The sequence below is a fragment of the Artemia franciscana genome, chromosome 9 (genome assembly GCF_032884065.1).
Source record: "Artemia franciscana chromosome 9, ASM3288406v1, whole genome shotgun sequence".
Lineage (NCBI taxonomy): Eukaryota > Metazoa > Arthropoda > Branchiopoda > Anostraca > Artemiidae > Artemia > Artemia franciscana.
In genome coordinates, this window is record NC_088871.1 from 49,444,932 (window position 1) to 49,463,233 (window position 18,302).

Sequence of the window (18,302 nt, forward strand, 5' to 3'; positions counted from 1 at the left end):
TTGTAGTTGTGTCCCTGTGTCCCACTTGTGAATATATATATATATATATATATATATATATATATATATATATATATATATATATATATATATATATATATATATGTTTTTAACTACGTAAAACTTGCGTATATACAACATTCTTCGCTGTAATTGTCCATGGGAAAAACAGTCCGTATTCAGATCTATACCTCATTATTCTAATGATTGCCCTTGAGCTCTGTTGATGGTGATTGCTAATCGAACATTCCCTGTGTCCACGTCGTCATTTATATATCCCCCTGTGCCCCCCGCGTCCCCGTTGTAGTTGTGTCCCTGTGTCCCGGTCGTTATTTATATTCCCTGTGTCCCGGTCGTCATTTATATTCTCTGTGTCCTGGTGTCCCGGTCGTCATTTGTGTCCCGCTCTGTAATTTCATCAGTTGACAAACATGACGTCAGTCGACAGACACACAAACAAACAACTTATTTATATATATATATACTAGCTGTTGGGGTGGCGCGAAGCGCCACCCCAACACCTAGTTGGTGGGGGCGCTTCGCGCCCCCCCCCCAAGCCCCCCCGCGCGCGTAAGTCGTTACGCGCCATATTAGTTACGCGCCATTGTAGTTGTGTCCCTATGTCCCACCTGTGAATATATATATATATATATATATATATATATATATATATATATATATATATATATATATATATATATATATATATATATATGTATATATATATATATTTTTAACTACGTAAAACTTGCGAATATACAACATTCTTTGCTGTCCCATTGTCTGTGCATATAAATAGAATGTCAGGTTTAACGACTTTTGAACATGCAACAAATAATGGTCCATGGGAAAACAATCCGTATTCAGATCTATACCTCATGATTCTAATGATTGCCCTTGAGCTTTGTTGATGGTGATTGCTAATCGACGATTCCCTGTGTCGCCATCGTCATTTATATATCCCCCTGAGCCCCCCGGCGTCCCTGTTGTAGTTGTGTCCTTGTGTCCCGGTCGTCATGTCCCGGTGTCCCGGTCGTCATTTGTGTCCCGGTCTGTATATACATTCGTTTTTGAATTGGTCTTTTTTTAGGTTTTAGTTTTTTACCTTTTTTTAGTTTTTTTTTTCGTTTTTTAGTTTTTTTTCTTTTTTTTTAGTTTTGTTTTTCTCCTTTATTTTTCATTTTTTTTCCTTTTTCATTTTATTTTTTAGTTTTTTTTAGCTTTTTTAGTTTTTTATTAGTTTTTAGTTTTTAGTTTTTTTTCTTTTTAGTTTTTTTGTAGTTTTTACCTTTTTTTTTAGTTTTTAATTTTTTTTACTTATGTCCTGGTCGTCATTTATACTCCCTGTGTCCCGGTCGTCATTTGTGTCCCGGTGCTTTGTTGATGGTGATTGCTAATCGAACATTCCTTGTGTCCCGGTCGTCATTTATATTCCCTATGTGCCGGTGTCCCGGTCGTCATTTGTGTCCCGATGTCCCGGTCTGTAATTTCGTCAGTCGAAAACATGACGTCAGTCGACACAGAAACATGACGTCACCTGACAGATCCACAGACAGACAACTTATTTTTATATATATAGATATATATATAAATATATATATATATTTTCTTTTTAGTTTTTTTGTAGTTTTTACCTTTTTTAGTTTTTTTCTTCTTTTGTATTAATGCTAAAGCCAAGGTTCCCACCTGGAGCCTCTCGGACCTAGAACCTGAAACATAACGCTTTACCAACTCAGCTACTTCGGCTTGAATACATTCGTTTTGAGCAGCTTCCTCGGGTGTTGCCATTGTAGGTTCTTCAGTCATTTTACAATTAGAAATTTCTCTTTCAACGGTCTTCTTACAATTAAAAATTTGTCTTTGAACGATATTCTTAAATACCTGTGTCCTGGTCGTCATTTATATTCCCTGTGTCCCGTTCGTCATTTGTGTCCCGGTATCCCAGTCTGTAATTTCTCTTTGAGTGTCCCGGTCGTTATTTATATTCCCTCTGTCCCGGTCGTCATTTGTGTCCCGGTCTGTAATTGCTCTTTGAGTGTGTTTTCTTTTTAGTATTTTTTAGTTTTTTACATTTTTTCTTTTTTCAGTTTTGATTTTCTTCTTTATTTTCAGCTTCACTATGAAATACATATCGCCGAACCTTTGTTTTTTTAACTAAAATCTGGTTTTTCTTCTTTTGTATTAATGCTAAAGCCAAGGTTCAAACCTGGAGCCTCTCGGACCTAGAACCTGAAACATAACGCTTTACCAACTCAGCTACTTCGGCTTGAATACGTTCGTTTTGAGCAGCTTCCTCGGGTGTTGCCATTGTAGGTTCTTCAGTCATTTTACAATTAGAAATTTCTCTTTCAACGGTCTTCTTACAATTAAAAATTTGTCTTTGAACGATATTCTTAAATACCTGTGTCCTGGTCGTCATTTATATTCCCTGTGTCCCGGTCGTCATTTGTGTCCCGGTATCCCAGTCTGTAATTTCTCTTTGAGTGTCCCGGTCGTTATTTATATTCCCTCTGTCCCGGTCGTCATTTGTGTCCCGGTCTGTAATTTCTCTTTGAGTGTTTTTTCTTTTTAGTATTTTTTAGTTTTTTACATTTTTTCTTTTTTCAGTTTTCTTTTTCTTTTTATTTTTCAGCTTCACTATGAAATACATATCGCCGAACCTTTGTTTTTTTTTTAACTAAAATCTGGTAGGCATTGATGACCTTATCCAAGTCAAAATCCCAAGCCCAATCATCATCGCTATCATTTTCAGTTTTGATATGTTTTGACTCTCGCTGTCCAGGTGGATCTTCATCTAACTGCGCGGTTCGGCTTTTGCCATTGTACGTTCATCAGTCATTTTAAACTTAAACATTAATACGGTTCTACGTGAACATATATGTCTTAAATATCTTTAATGACGTCACCGTCATAGCAAAAATGACGACAACTAACTTCATGACGTCAGTCGACACAGAAACATGACGTCACCTGACAGACAGACACACAGACAGACAACTTATTTATATATATCTTCTATATATATAAAAATAAGTTGTCTGTCTGTCTGTGGATCTGTGGATCAGGTGACGTCATGTTTCGGCTGACGTCATGAAATTAGTTGCCGTCATTTTTGCTTTGAAGGTGACGTCATTCAAGTTATATAAGACATATGTTCGCGTAGAAATCTATTAATGTTTAAGTTTACAATGACTGATGAAGATGCTCAAAGAGTCTATGGGCACACGTAAAAACATTAAAATTAACTACAAATATGCGTGTCCGATTGCAAAACGATGACTCTGGTCAAACATTTTCAGATCAATTGCTGGCAATGGGAAACTGAAAGCTCCCAGTAGACTCAATTTCAGGACGTATACAACTTCCTGCTGATTTCTGTAATTTAGTGACGTCCAAAAATGAATTGATTGAAAAAGTATTTCCGAATATTCTAAAAAATTATAAAAATAATAAATGGCTAAGTGAAAGAGCGATTCTCGCACCCAAAAATATAGACGTCCACGAAATCAACAATATTGTTTTGACCAAGATTCAAGACCAGGCAGTCCTTTACAAGTCAGTCGACACAGTTTTGGAACCAAATGAAGCGGTTAATTATCCATCTGAATTTTTAAATTCCATAGATCTTTCAGGGTCTCCACCACACGTGCTACAACTAAAAATAGGCGTACCAATAATACTTTTAAAAAATATAAACCCACCAAAGCTTTGCAATGGCACTCGACTTGCCGTAAAAAAAACAATGGAAAACCTAATAGAGGCCACAATCCTGACAGGGCCTTTTGAGGGTGAGGCTGATCTTATTCCTCGCATTCCCATGATTCCAACGGATCTGCCTTTTCAATTTAAAAGATTGCAATTCCCAATTCGATTAGCATTTGCAATCACCATTAACAAAGCTCAAGGTCAATCATTAAAAAAATGTGGTATTGATCTTAATACTGATTGTTTTTCCCATGGACAATTGTACGTTGCATGTTCGAGGGTCGGTAAACCTGACAATCTATTTATATGCAGCGAGAATTGGACAGCGAAGAATGTTGTATATTCGCAAGTTTTACGCAGTTAATTTGTATTTCGGAACCAAATGAAGCGGTTAATTATCCATCTGAATTTTTAAATTCCATAGATCCTTCAGGGTTTCCACCACACGTGCTACAACTAATTCCTCGCATTCCCATGATTCCAACGGATCTGCTTTTTCAATTTAAAAGATTGCAACACAGACAATGGGACAGCGAAGACTGTTGTATATTCACAAGTTTTACGTAGTTAATTTGTATTGTATCTATCTATCTATCTATCTATATAAAAACGAGTTGTGTGTATGCATGTTTGTTTGTTTGTAAAAAGAGCGTTTGCATATGACGTCATTATTAGTACATACGGCTTTGTATATGGACAGACAATGGGAAAGCCAAGAATGTTGTATATTCGCAATTTTTACGTAGTTTGAAACACATATATAAATCTATCTATATTCACAGGTGGGACACAGGGACACAACTACAATGGCGCGTAACTAATATGGCGCGTAACGACTTACGCGCGCGGGGGGGCTTGGGGGGGCGTGAAGCGCCCCACCAACTAGGTGTTGGGGTGGCGCGAAGCGCCACCCCAACACCTGGTATAGATATATACTAGCTGTTGGTAGAGAAATTACATATATACTAGCTGTCAAAGAGAAATTACAACACCTAGTTGGTGGGGCGCTTCGCGCCCCCCAAGCCCCCCCGCACGCGTAAGTCGTTACGCGCCATATTAGTTACGCGCCATTGTAGTTGTGTCCCTGTGTCGCACCTGAGAATATATATAGATATATGCATATTTTTAACTATGTAAAACATGCGAATATACAGCATTCTTGGCTGTTCCATTGTCTGTGCATATAAATAGATTGTCAGGTTTACCGACTCTTGAACATGCAACATATAATTGTCCACGGGAAAAACAATCTGTATTCACATCTATACCTCATTATTCTAATGATTGCCCTTGAGCTTTGTTGATGGTGATTGCTAATCGAACATTCCCTGTGTCCCCGTCGTCATTTATATATCCCCCTGTTCCCCCGGCGTCCCTGTTGTAGTTGTTTCCCTGTGTCCCGGTCGTCATTTGTGTCCCGGTGTCCCAGTCTGTAATTTCTCTTTGAGTGTCGCGGTCGTCATTTTTATTCCCTGTGTCCCGGTGTCCCAGTCGTCATTTTTGTCCCGGTCGTCATTTGTGTTCCGATGTCTCGGTCTGTAATTTCTCTTTGAGTGTCCTGGTCGTCATTTATATTCCCTGTGTCCCGGTCGTCATTTGTGTCCCGGTCGTCATTTATATTCCCTATGTCCCGGTGTCCCGGTCGTCATTTGTGTCCCGATGTCCCGGTCTGTAATTTCGTCAGTCGACAAACATGATGTCAGTCGACACACAAACATGACGTCACTCGACACACAGACCCACAGACAAACTCTTGAACATGCAACATAATAATTGTCCATGGGAAAACAATCCGTATTCAGATCTATACTGCATTTTTCTAACGATTGCCCTTGAGCTTTGTTGATGGTGATTGCTAATCGAACATTCCCTGTGTCCCTGTCGTCATTTATATATCCCCCTGTGCCCCCGGCGTCCCCGTTGTAGTTGTGTCCCTGTGTCCTGGTCGTCATTTGTGTCCCGGTATCCCAGTCTGTAATCTCTCTTTGAGTTTCCCGGTCGTCATTTATATTCCCTCTGTCCCGGTCGTCATTTGTGTCCCGGTCTGTAATTTCTCTTTGAGTGTCCCGGTCGTTATTTATATTCCCTGTGTCCCGGTCGTCATTTGTGTCCCAGTGTCCCGGTTCTAACATTGACACTTGAAAAAATCTTTACGTGCCAAGCATGCTAAAGCTCCAACAATTTTATAATAAACCTCAAATTTTGGGTATCTGTTTTAAGGTTTTCGAATTACTTTAATCTATTGTCAAAATATATCGAAATACTTGTGCAATTCCCAATTTTTTTTTAGTTTTTTCTTTTTTTTAGTTTTTTAGCTTTTTTAGTTTTTTTTTTCTTTTTAGCTTTTTTTAGTTTTATTTTCTTTTTAGTTTTTTACCTTTTTTATTTTTTGTATTTTTTTACATTTTTTCTTTTTAGGTTTTTTCTTTTTTTAATTTTTTTTATTTTTTAGTTGTTTTTTTTTATTTTTAAGTTTTTTTTTTTTAGTTTTTTTTTTTTAGTTTTTTCTTTTTAGTTTTTTTACCATTTTTCTTTTTTCAGTTTTCTTTTTATTCTTTATTTTTCAGACGTAAATACATATCGCCGAACCTTTGTTTTTTTACTAAAATCTGGTAGGCACTGATGACCTTATCCAAGTCAAAATCCCAAATCAAATCATCATCGCTATCATTTTCAGTTTTGATACGTTTTGACTCTCGCTGTCCAGGTGGATTTTCATCTAACTGCGCGGTTTTGCGTTCTTTTTTCAGTTTTCATTTTATTCTTTATTTTTCAGACGTAAATACATATCGCCGAACCTTTGTTTTTTTACTAAAATCTGGTAGGCATTGATGACCTTATCCAAGTCAAAATCCCAAATCAAATCATCATCGCTATCATTTTCAGTTTTGATACGTTTTGACTCTCGCTGTCCATGTGGATTTTCATCTAACTGCGCGGTTTTGCGTTCTTTTTTCAGTTTTCTTTTTATTCTTTATTTTTCAGACGTAAATACATATCGCCGAACCTTTGTTTTTTTACTAAAATCTGGTAGGCATTGATAACCTTATCCAAGTCAAAATCCCAAACCCAATCATCATCGCTATCATTTACAGTTTTGATACGTTTTGACTCTCGCTGTCCAAGTGGATTTTCATCTAACTGCGCGGTTTTGCGTTCTTTAGCCGCAAGCCTTTTGGCATAAACCCTTTGAGCAGATTCCTTGGCTGTTTCTTCTGCCATTGTAGGATTTATACTAAAATTTCTCTTTGAATCTACTATTTGAGCAGCTTCCTCGGCTGTTTCTTCTGTCATTTTAAGATCTATACTAAAAATTCCTCTTATGCCAAGCTTGCTAAAGCTCAACAATTTATAATAAACCTCAAATTTTAAGTATCTGTTTTAAGGTTTCCGAATTACTTTAATCTATTGTTAAAATATTTCGAAATATTTATGCAATTCCCAGTTTTAACATTTTAGTTTGTTTTCGTTTATATATATATAGAAGATATAATCTGGCGTAACGGACAGACAACTTATTTATATATATATATATATATATATATATATATATATATATATATATATATATATATATATATATATATATATATATATATATATATAATATATATATATATATATATATATATATATATATATATATATATAGAGAGAGAGAGAGAGAGAGAGAGAGAGAGAGAGAGAGAGAGAGAAGGGTTGCTTAAATACTTGAAAATACTTGATTGTACTCTGAGCTTAATAACAATTGCCACAAGCATTGCGTTAAAACGAGTAGCTTATACTACTTTCCACATTAATCAAAACACTAAACCCCCTTAGATGTGGCATAGACACAAGTAAGAATAGTCCATACATGAAACCTGAAACAGAGAAGGTAACTACTAAACACAGCAAGTATCTCTATATATACATCATGGAAAAAGTAATAAGTTTGGTAGTACTGTATTTACAGTCATACGTCCAAAAGGGCGTAGAGCAGAGATACCCGCCAAGATTGCTACAAAGGAATCATGGTTTAAAAAATGTAGCCCCTGGCCTATGAATATACTTTTTATGTCCAACCCACCCGTCTCTCCAAAGAATATCGTCTGATAGACAGTCGAAGCTATGATCTGTAAGCACAAGTGTTCACAAGTATGCACAAGATTTTTTATGAATAATGTTATTTATCTGTTGTTTACCATGTCCTGGTTTCCGCTAAGGAATTCCTGCTGCACCCTAACATTCAGAATTTATTGCATCATACATCACCTGGACAACTGTGACTAATTTTATACAATTGATGAATTTTTATAATGTTTTAAGATATAGTTGTTTAATTAGTTTAAATCATTTTAATATATATTTTTCTCTTCGACATTTCAATCATCCCAGTCTTCAGTTTTATCTCTCGCTTTAGTTTTTTTTATGGTTGTAAATAGATTACGCCAAGCGTATAAAAATTTTATAATCCAATATTTAGTCTAAAAACGATTCAGCACCAGACTAGCTGGGTATATAATAGAATTATTTGTATTTACTTTACCTGGCGATTTCAGTCGTATCCTTATCAGGTTGTAAAGTGAGTAAAGATAACAAAAATGAAAGTAGAAATCCGATTTAAAAATATAATATATTTCTGAACAATCAAATATGTGAAGTTATTACCAGCACACATATAACGTATTGCAATGATTTTTTTTTTCCCTGTCGTCTCTATTAAAGAATTATAATCACGAAGATAAACAATCACGAAAAGAAGATAAAGAATCACGATAAAGAATTATAATCACACATTGAAGAGCTACAGAAACAACTTAAATAACCTTAAAATAGACGCATTTAAAATCAGGACTATACAATATACGGTGAGCCCTGAAAGATGGCTGGTAGAACTGAAAGATTTTAAAGTTCTATTGGGAAGATTAATTGCACCTAAGAATATTTAATAGCTTAGTTACAAAATATCCCGTTGCTTAAGAGTAATGACTTGAGTTATTGAGTTATAATGTTATATTGAGTTATTATTGAGTTATAATGTACAGCTAAAACATTAGTAAGTGTATAACAATGTTTAGTACTTGGTTAAGTGTATCAAAATGTAAATTCCATGAGAAGACGCAAAAACGCCAGAAATTTGCTTTTTCATTATCGTTTGTCTTTCTTGTATGCTAACTGCGATTTAGTATAAATTCCACTTACCTCTCCTCCTCCCCCTCTATGTACAGACATGGTAATAACACCAAATTATGTTGCTATATATAGAGGTGGATGGACCGCTTTAGAGGGAATACCCCAGTGATTAGCACATAGGAGACCACTGATAGTAAATATCTGATACCTTCTCTTAAAAGAGATCATTTGATACTAAGGGTCGGGGCCTCCATATCAACATACTATTAGCAAAAACTCACCTCAGCACCAAGCCGCCTGAAGCCAACACAGCTACACACGGTCCTTTTCGATTCCAATCTACTCAGAGCCTTTCTCTTTACACCCTCCCATTTCCTTTAAGTATTTTTTTATGACATCCTCCCAGTCCAACCACGGACGACCTGCATTCCGTTTAACCCTAGACGGTTGGCCGAAAAGGAAAATCTTTGGCAATTTGTCATCCTTCATACATAGAACGTGCCCTAGCCATCTCAACCTTTCTCTCAATATAGCCCAAGAAAGCGGGATTGAACCACACTTTTCGTACAGCCTACTGTTTGAATTACGGTCAGTAAGCCGGGGATCCAAAACAATCCGTAGGCAATTTCTCTGAAAAACATCGAGCAAATCTTCATCCGCTTTTTGGAGTGTCAATGCTTTAGAGGCGTATTTGAGCAATATGCAGATCATGCATTTGACCAATAAGCAGATCAATATGCAGGGAGGGAATTTGATTTCTATCCTTCAGTTGAACTGTGTAAGAAATATGTTTACTTCAGTGAAACCTTTATTTTCTATGGATAATCCGATCTATAGGGGTTGTCATTCTTACTTTCAAAGTTGCCCCCAGTGCTCCCATAACGAAAGTGCCAGTGCCCCCTAAAGTTCATGCCATTAAAATTTTCCACAAGAGTAATAAACATCAATAAGAAAATATTTTGTATCTACCACTGCATTTTCTAAATATTTAGCATTGTCAATATAAATGGGATGCCCTGCAACAAAAACAAAGAAAAAAAAATAGACTCCTTACTTTCCATCAACAGCACTGACTCTCGTAAAATTGAGGCCAAGCTGGTTCATATTATACTCCATCCTTTTAAGCCTATCCGGTCGTCTGTCCAAGTTGATCAAAAAGATTTCATCAAAGAAACCAAGTTTGTCAGATGTTTTATTTTGGACTTCGGTGTAGTTTTTAAGGCTTTCTAGTGGCTCCAAAGGTTCTGGCCACTCAACTAAAGTGAAAAAGAAAGTTTACTAATTCTTATTTAACGCCACTAGGAACTTTGCTACTTTTGAGGAGGAGCGGATGAATGAGTAGAATACAAATACCAGGGCTTTGGAGCCAGACTCGCAAGTTCCTAGCTCAGGTTTCTAAGTCCTTATTTTCATACAGATCGTATGTTTAATGCTATTTTATAGAAATTTTATTTTCAAGTTAGACTAAAATCTAAAATGAATACAGGATAGAAAAATTTAACGACCAAAAAAGCAGGATGTTTAACTTAGGCTAAAAATTTTCTAGAATAGTTTTTAAGTCTTTATTAGGGACTGCAGATGCTACGGCCTTTCAACTAAAGTGAAAAAGAAAAATGACTAGTTCTTCTTTGATATCATTCAGAATTTCATTACTTTTGAGGAAGAGTGGGATAAATAAGTAGCATATAAATACCAGGGTTTGGAGTCAAGAGTAAGATGTAGTTTACTGCTATAGGGGTAGAGTTTCTTCCCGATGAAAGATACAGAGTTGGGCTTGAAAGTATTACTTTTTAAAAGTAAGAGTCAGAGTCAGCAAAAGTTAAAAAAAATGACTACGACAGCCATTTAATTTTTTATATCTAGCACTAGTTCTGTCAAAATATGTTACCAAGAATTGTGACAAATTTACCTAGTTCAACGAGGGTAAAATCTGTACGAAAAAAAAGATAAGTCACACAACAGAGATATTACTGAATTTTATAATAAGAACTGCAGACTGTGACACTTTTTTTTCTTTTATGGTTCAAAAGGCAGCACCAGAAGAAAGTATTGGCACCTCAAATTTTAAGAGTCAGTCACCAAAGTCACTCAATAATATCTTGTAGCGGAGAAATAAGATCTAGTAATACTACTACTAGTATAAACCGTAACAGCAACAACACACACCTTATGCTAAGCTGCGTAGGCTGTATCTCCACCCCCAAATAGGTAATTTTCAATCGACCATTTTATAATGGTGGCAGCGGTAGCTGCGACCTAGTAAAGGACGAACCACAGCCCATAGTAACCAGAAATTGAAAAACGCGTCAAAAAATTGGCAAGTGAGAAAAAAAATGCGATTTCTAGCTGACTCAGGAATGGAAACTATTATCTAAATTAGTCTTAATAGTAAAAATTAGTTTGAAAACAAATTTAAGGGAGTTTCAAAAAATAGCCTGACACTCCTTTAAAAAAAGGTGTCAGATCGAAACAAAAAATACACCATTGGAATGGCTACAGCTGAAAACCCTATTCAGGTAACTTACGGTTCCCTAGCTTGAACAACAAGCAAAATGGCTTTTTTGTATGGATAGCACTGATACGCCCCCTTTTTTATTTTTTTTTTCTTCATAATAAAAAATCTTCTTTTACAAGCAATAAACTGTTACTTGGTCCGAGAAGTTTAACTTGTCGCGGTCTCACATAAAACACCAAAACACCAAAACCAAATTACAGAAGCCAAACCCAAACCAACAAACAGATAATATACACTAGAGTACAGTTTAAAATACTAATGAAGGAAAAAAAAGAAAAAACAGAAAGTAGAAAAAAACAGAGGAGACATGCTCAACGCTGGAGTACGAAAAAAAAAGTTATAACAAGGGTGAGATCAGAAATCCTAAGCAATCAGAACACAGAAATTAGAAAACACAGAGGAGACATGAGAAGAGTGATGAGAGCGCAAAATACATTTGGTGTTCCCCACGCAGAAAAACAATATTAAAATTCACCCCATGATAATAATTTATACACAAAACAATTAAGGCAATAGACAGGATCACAAATGTCCACAGATAAAGGAAACGTGAGGAGGGCGGGGGATGGCATAGTGAGAGGATTGTTCCGAAGAAAAAGATATGGTTCCTGAAAAAGTAAGCTTTCTACGTGGAAATTTCCTTATTTTTGCAGTTATTTTTTATCCTGCTGGAGAAAGGTCCTTCTACGGACCTGGGAGGAAGAGGGGCATTCAAAATCCTTGATGTCGTGGTAAGCCCCGATCTTTGCGCTAAAGTTTGACTCTTTCTCTCAACTCTACTTTTTAAAACAGTAAAAAACTTTAACGTGAAGAGCGGGGGGTTGAGGAGGGAACAGCCACTTTCATATACGGAGTAATTTCTGTTCGTTTTAAGTTTTAATGTCGTTCCTTACTTTCAATTAAAAATATTTCTTTTTTTCTTATTTAATTTCTGAACATTTTTTATTTAATGCATGTTTTGATTTTGGCTCTCCGGACATAAATAATTAAAACAAAATTTGCATATCTTTTTTTGGCTAAATGGCTTTCTCATAGTTTTGATCGGACAATTTTGAGAAAAAGGAGCGGGGGAGGAGGCCTAGTTACCCTCCAATTTTTGGTTACTTAATAAGGCAACTAGAACTTTTAATTTTATACGAACGTTTTCATTAGTAAAAGTATACATAACTTACGAATTAACTTACGAAACGTACTTCTATATTCGTATGTTTTTATTACGTATATGAGGGGGTTCGCCCCCTCGTCAATACCTCGCTCTTTACACTAAAGCTTAAATTTAGTCCCAATTCCTTAAGAATGATCCCTCAATCACAAAGGCCGTAGAATAAATAGTTGAAATCACTAAAAATACTTTAGCGTAAAGAGCGATGTATTAGGAGAAGGTGAACCCCTTATATGCGTAATAGTTTCTATTCAATTTATGTTTTAATGCTGCTCCTTACTTTCAGTTGAAAAACATTTTCATATTTATTTTTTCATTTTTTTAAAAATACTAGAAAATTCTGCACCCCCTTCATGGAAATTCTCTTCCCCCATGAAAAATTCCTCCATGAAAAGTTCCCCCACGTAACCCCCTCTCCCCATCCCTTTCCCCCAGCCAAAAAAAATCCCCCTGAAAACGTCTGTACACTTCCCAATAACCATTACTATATGTAAACACTGGTCAAAGTTTGTAACTTGCAGCCCCTCTCACGGGGACTGTGGGGCAGTATGTCGTCCTCAAAGACATAGTTATTAGGTTTTTCTACTATGCTGAATAAAATGGCTATCTCAGAATTTTGATCCGGTGACTTTGAAAAAAAATGAGCATGGGAGGGGACCTAGGTGCCCTCCAGTTTTTTGGTCACTTAAAAGGGACACTAGAACTTTAAATTTCCGTCAGAATGAGGCCTCTCACGTCATTATAGGACCACTGGGTCGATATCGATCACCCCATGGGAAAAAAACAAACAAATAAACACGCATCCGTGATCTGTCTTGTGGCAAAAAAAATACAAAATTCCACATTTTTGTAGATAAGAGCTTGAAACTTCTAATGTAGGGTTCCCTGATACGCTTAATCTGATGGGGTGATTTTTAGTGAGATCCCATCACTTTTAAGGGGTGTTTCCCGTATTATCTAAAACTAGGCAAATTTTCTCAGGCTCGTAACTTTTGATGGGTAAGACTAAACTTGATAAAACTTATATATTTAAAATCAGCATTAAATGCGATTCCTCTTGATGTAAAAGGGATTTTTATTGCAGCCCGACTTCCGACAAAAATTGTTCCTCCAGAGGGCCTATCCCCAGAGTAACAATACGTCGTTTCATGGATAAAAAGTTCTTTTCAGCACAAATATGAAGCAACCCGTAATGTTCCGATGTTAAAAGCTGCTTTTGAAGGAACACAACAGCGTATTTATTATACATTTCAGCAGCAATTCTTGTTTACCCATTCTCTAGATTCTATATAATCCAGTTTTCTAGAATTGTGGATGGGAAGAGATGATAAGGAGGACTTCAAGATAGTTTGAGGTGGTAAAGGGAAAGGTATAGGAGGGGGGGGGGGGGTAGAGAGTGAAGCATCAAATACATGTGAGTGAAGAAGGAAAGTGCACAGCTACGCTGACTTCAGGCGGCTAGGGACTGAGTGATATGTTAGTCGAAGAAGAGGGCACAAATTCGCATTTAAGAAAAAAAGCCAATAAAGAAAGAAAAGGGGAAAAATAATTTAACATCATAATGTGAAATGGTTTAAAACAAAATTTGCGAAAGATTACGTTTACACATAATAACACCAAGTGAACAAATCATTCTTGAAGATTGAGTAAGAGCGTCAATTGATCAATCAGGTAAAAAAGAATATATATATACTGTACATGTGTATATTTAAAGTCATAAAAGATGAAGAAGATTCTAAACAGATAAAGCTTTTAGAACTCGTAGGAAAATAAAAAGTTTATAAAAACACAAACAGGGGGTAAACGAGGGAAGTGGAATGAATAACAAGGAAGAGAGAAACTATTGGGAGGATTTATTAAAACAATTTTCCAGTATGATAGGTCGTTTTAGCAGAATTAAGTTCTTAAAGTACCAAGGATCTCAAAATGGAAACAGTTTGGGCCCCCTGGCTCCATCTTAGGTCCATTCATTAAAGAAAACCGGGATTGTCAACGATTTTCATTTTGGTTCTTATACAACTATTAACAATTTTCTCATTATTCAAATTATCTCCTTTACTGCCAAACTGAAACTTGAAGAAAAACAATCCAAAACTTTTAGAGTTTACGCACAAAGCGAACCGAACGATTGTACCGCCCAAGATTTTGCAAAGTATTTCGACAATCATAGAACGTCGTTTGCTATTGAACAAATAGAGTTTATTAAGAATACGGCAAAATTAAGTAAGAAAAGTGATTTTTCTGAATAAGAAGAAAAAAAGATTCTTTTTATGTGAATAATCAAGTAAAGGGATAAACACAGCTAAATAGGATAGCCTTGTTGGTCTTTCTAAAGATATTCTCCTGTAGGCAAGTCAATAAATTAATATGTTGAAGCGTTTAATCTTGAAGAATTTTAATAATAAACATTTTAATACATAGCTTATATTTTTAACTGTTTAAAAATATATACATTTCTTTTCAATTCTTGTTTGGAAACAGTACAGTAGGGCTATATCCATGCATAGTTTAATCGTTCTGTTACCTTTTTTTTTCTCTCTTTTTTTTTACCCAGTTTACTTCCAATTAATAGCAATGTCTGTCTTTTCCTACACCAACCGGGAAAGTTACACTTTCTAAAACTACATAATGATACATCTTTTTCGCTAATTTTCTGCAGATTGTTCACAAATTTTCTTTATTTTTAAACTTGGCACCCGCTAAGTGTTAAAACTGCATACCTGTATCGACCATCTTTTGCATTAAAAATTGATTCCCAGATTTTTCTAATTTTTTAAGATGTACATGGTTGCGTAAGTTTTCGGTTAACCAATTTAAAGATTCCAATTTTTCCTGTCCTTGGTACTTTAAATCAGAATAATATATAGGCTATTAATAATGACAATACAGGATATAGCTAAAATGAGAAAAAAAAGATACTCTACGTAAATTAAAAGAGATGTTATCACCTGTGACCTCAAGCTTGAGTGCTTCTAATTGCATCAATTCGTCCTCCAATGATTGTCCATCATCCAAAGGAACAGGCACAAATCCATAAATATTTTCATTCAGAACATAAATAGGAACATCTTAAAATAGAAACACAAGGGTAAACAAACAGATCGTTTCATTATTTTCACAAGCAGCTGGAAAAGCAAGAGGTTGAGATGGTTCGGGATGCATTAGAAGAATAGCAAGTCCCAACAGCTTCTTTTAGGTAGTAGAGACAGCTTTGAAGTTTTCTATTTCGAAACATAATTTTTCTTATTATAATATAATTCTCCTAGTCATAGCCCTCATTCCCCAAGGTTGGACTCCCCAGTACAAGATTATTTTTGATAACACGGAGATACAAGCAAGTTCCATATATCAAAACCAATTGTAACCACTCAGAGAAGAATTTCAGCTTAATAACTTTACAAAAATTTACTGCAGTAAGGAATTCAAACTCATCAAGCAAGCAGTTTTGATAACCCTAGAAAAAAAATTGTGTCTTCTTAAGAATGATTATGCGCATTCGGTTAACTCATCTTCAGCAACAGTGATGAATTATTTAACTTAAGAATGTATTGTTTATCGCAATAAAGTAGTAAGAATAGGTTCTTTTGTGCTATTGGCTAACTTTACTAACTTTACGGAACACTGGCGTCAATTGAGGGTATTTGCCCTCCTCCCTTCTTGATTTTGAAAATATCTTCTTGCTATTTTCCGTTCAAAATGGCTTTTCCTGGTATTTTCATTGGAAAAATTGAGAAAAGCAGCAATATCCTCTCTAAATTTCGAAAAAAAAATGCATTTTTTTCGGCTTTATACTTATCACCAAAATGAACCTAATCAGCGAGAATTCAAACCTTATCTGAAATTGAATCAATTGAAAGTATAAAAAAAACATAGAAGCAGTTTTATCAGAAATCAGTTCAGAAGCAGTTCTTATCAGAAATTGAATCAATTTAAAGTACAAAAAAACATAGAAGCAGTTCTTGCCAATTGCTTGTAAAGGCATTATGTTGATTTTACATCTTTTTTTCGGCTCTATGTTTACCACCAAAGTGAATTTAAACCTTATCAGAAATTGAATCAATTTAAAATGCAAAAATACAAAGAAGCTTCTTGCCAATTGTTTGTGAAGGCATTATTTTGATTTTCCATTTTTTTTTTCGGCTCTATGTTTACAACCAAAGTGTATCTAGTCAGCAAGAATTTAAACCTTATCAGAAAGGAGATCAATTTAAAGTCAAAAAGTCATAAATTCTTTTCTTACCAATTCCTTGAGAAGACATTACATAAGAAATTGATCCTGAGAAGAAACGAGGTTTCTTTTAAAAATTTTATTTCCACCATTTTTTGCTACCAAAGTGACCTTAATCAGTTATAATTTGAACCTGGTCAGAAATTCAATCAAATTAAAGGTGCAAAAATATATAAATACAATTCTTACAAAATGCTTGATAAGCCACTATGCTTATTTCCAAAATATGTTTTCACCCAGTTTTTACTTCTCAAATAAACTTGATCAGGGAGGGAATCAACTTGAAGCAGAAACGCACACAAGTATACTTCTGAAAAATTGTTGTAAAATGAAAAAAATTCAAATAATAAAAACGTTTGAAGAGAAAAGCCTTATACTATTAACAGCATTTCATTTTACTTGGATTTGATCCCCATTCTGACAAAATTGTAAATTAGGACAATTCTTAAATCCCATAGGTTTTGAAAAATCAAATATGCAGCCACGAGGCTCCTCCTAACAGTAATATAGTTAAAGCAATATATCAATCATTTAAATATCTAAAGATTTAACTTCCTAATTCATTAATCAGATATTAATTCTAATTAGAAATTAATCTAATCAATGTTTTACTTACCATTCCAGAAGGCAGAAATGGCGAAAGTGATCATGTCATCAACAGGCCCTGTGTACCCGTTTAGTTTCTTTGGAGTAAAGGTCAAATAATCCGTTTGACGACTGGTCAAATCAACAAGGAAACAAGAGTTCACAAGAATGACTTGATGACAGCCCTTGTTCTTTCTCTCAAGAATTGGTTTATATTCATCTGTTCTTCGATAATAGTAATTGCTCTGCATTCCGGACCAATAGTTGGAGTACATACCAAGGGAGTCAAGTTTGGGAGCGACAACGACTTTATTCTGTGAGACGAGCTCCCTTAGAGCCTGGTTGTTTACTAGTAGCACGTCCGCATCTACGAACTAAAAAAAAACCAATATAGCAAAGTGACTTTCCCTAAAAGCAAAAATGAGAATGAAGTGATTACGATTAAAGAACAATAAACTGCAAAGCGTAAAGGCCAACAGGGATGCTAATCATCTCAGATACAAGCCAAATCGTACCTATCACGCCAAAAAGTCGTCTGATATTTTATACTTCTATTATAAGAGCCACAAAACGTCTACTAAGCTGCTCTCAAAGGGAGGACCAACACGGCAATGGAGACGAGGAGTTTTAAAGTCTACTTGAATATGCGTTACCCTGCTCATCCTTTCTCTGAGAAGAGCTTGGCAAATGCTTTTTGGCAATTATCTCAGGCGTGGGAGCGACGAATTGTTCATGTTAAAAGTATGTCGGATAAATTACATACGACCCCTTTGATAACTGGTCACATACACTAGGAAGCATAAGAAATTGATTGCAGCCCTCATTCTTCCTATAAAGAAACTGGTTTATACTACATAGTAATTGCTTTGCATTTTAGACTAAAAGCCGGAGTACTGTCAAGGTAGTCAGGTTAAGGAGCGGCATTAACTTTTTTTTAACACGAGCTCTGTTATAGTCCGGTTGTTTACTAGTGGCACTGCCACATCTTGGAC

The 18,302-nt window shown here is 35.5% G+C and overlaps 1 protein-coding gene across 1 annotated transcript in view; it reads right to left on the bottom strand.

The window, feature by feature from the left end:
• Window positions 1-18,302, bottom strand: part of LOC136031510 (glycosyltransferase 25 family member-like) — a 50,303-nt gene that overhangs the window by 14,304 nt on the left and 17,697 nt on the right. The window contains exons 3-5 of the mRNA XM_065711176.1: window positions 17,342-17,684; window positions 15,446-15,565; window positions 9,875-10,076 (exon numbers count right to left, since the gene is read on the bottom strand). Coding sequence (XP_065567248.1) covers window positions 9,875-10,076; window positions 15,446-15,565; window positions 17,342-17,684 — 665 coding nt within the window. The remainder of the gene's footprint in view (window positions 1-9,874; window positions 10,077-15,445; window positions 15,566-17,341; window positions 17,685-18,302) is intronic.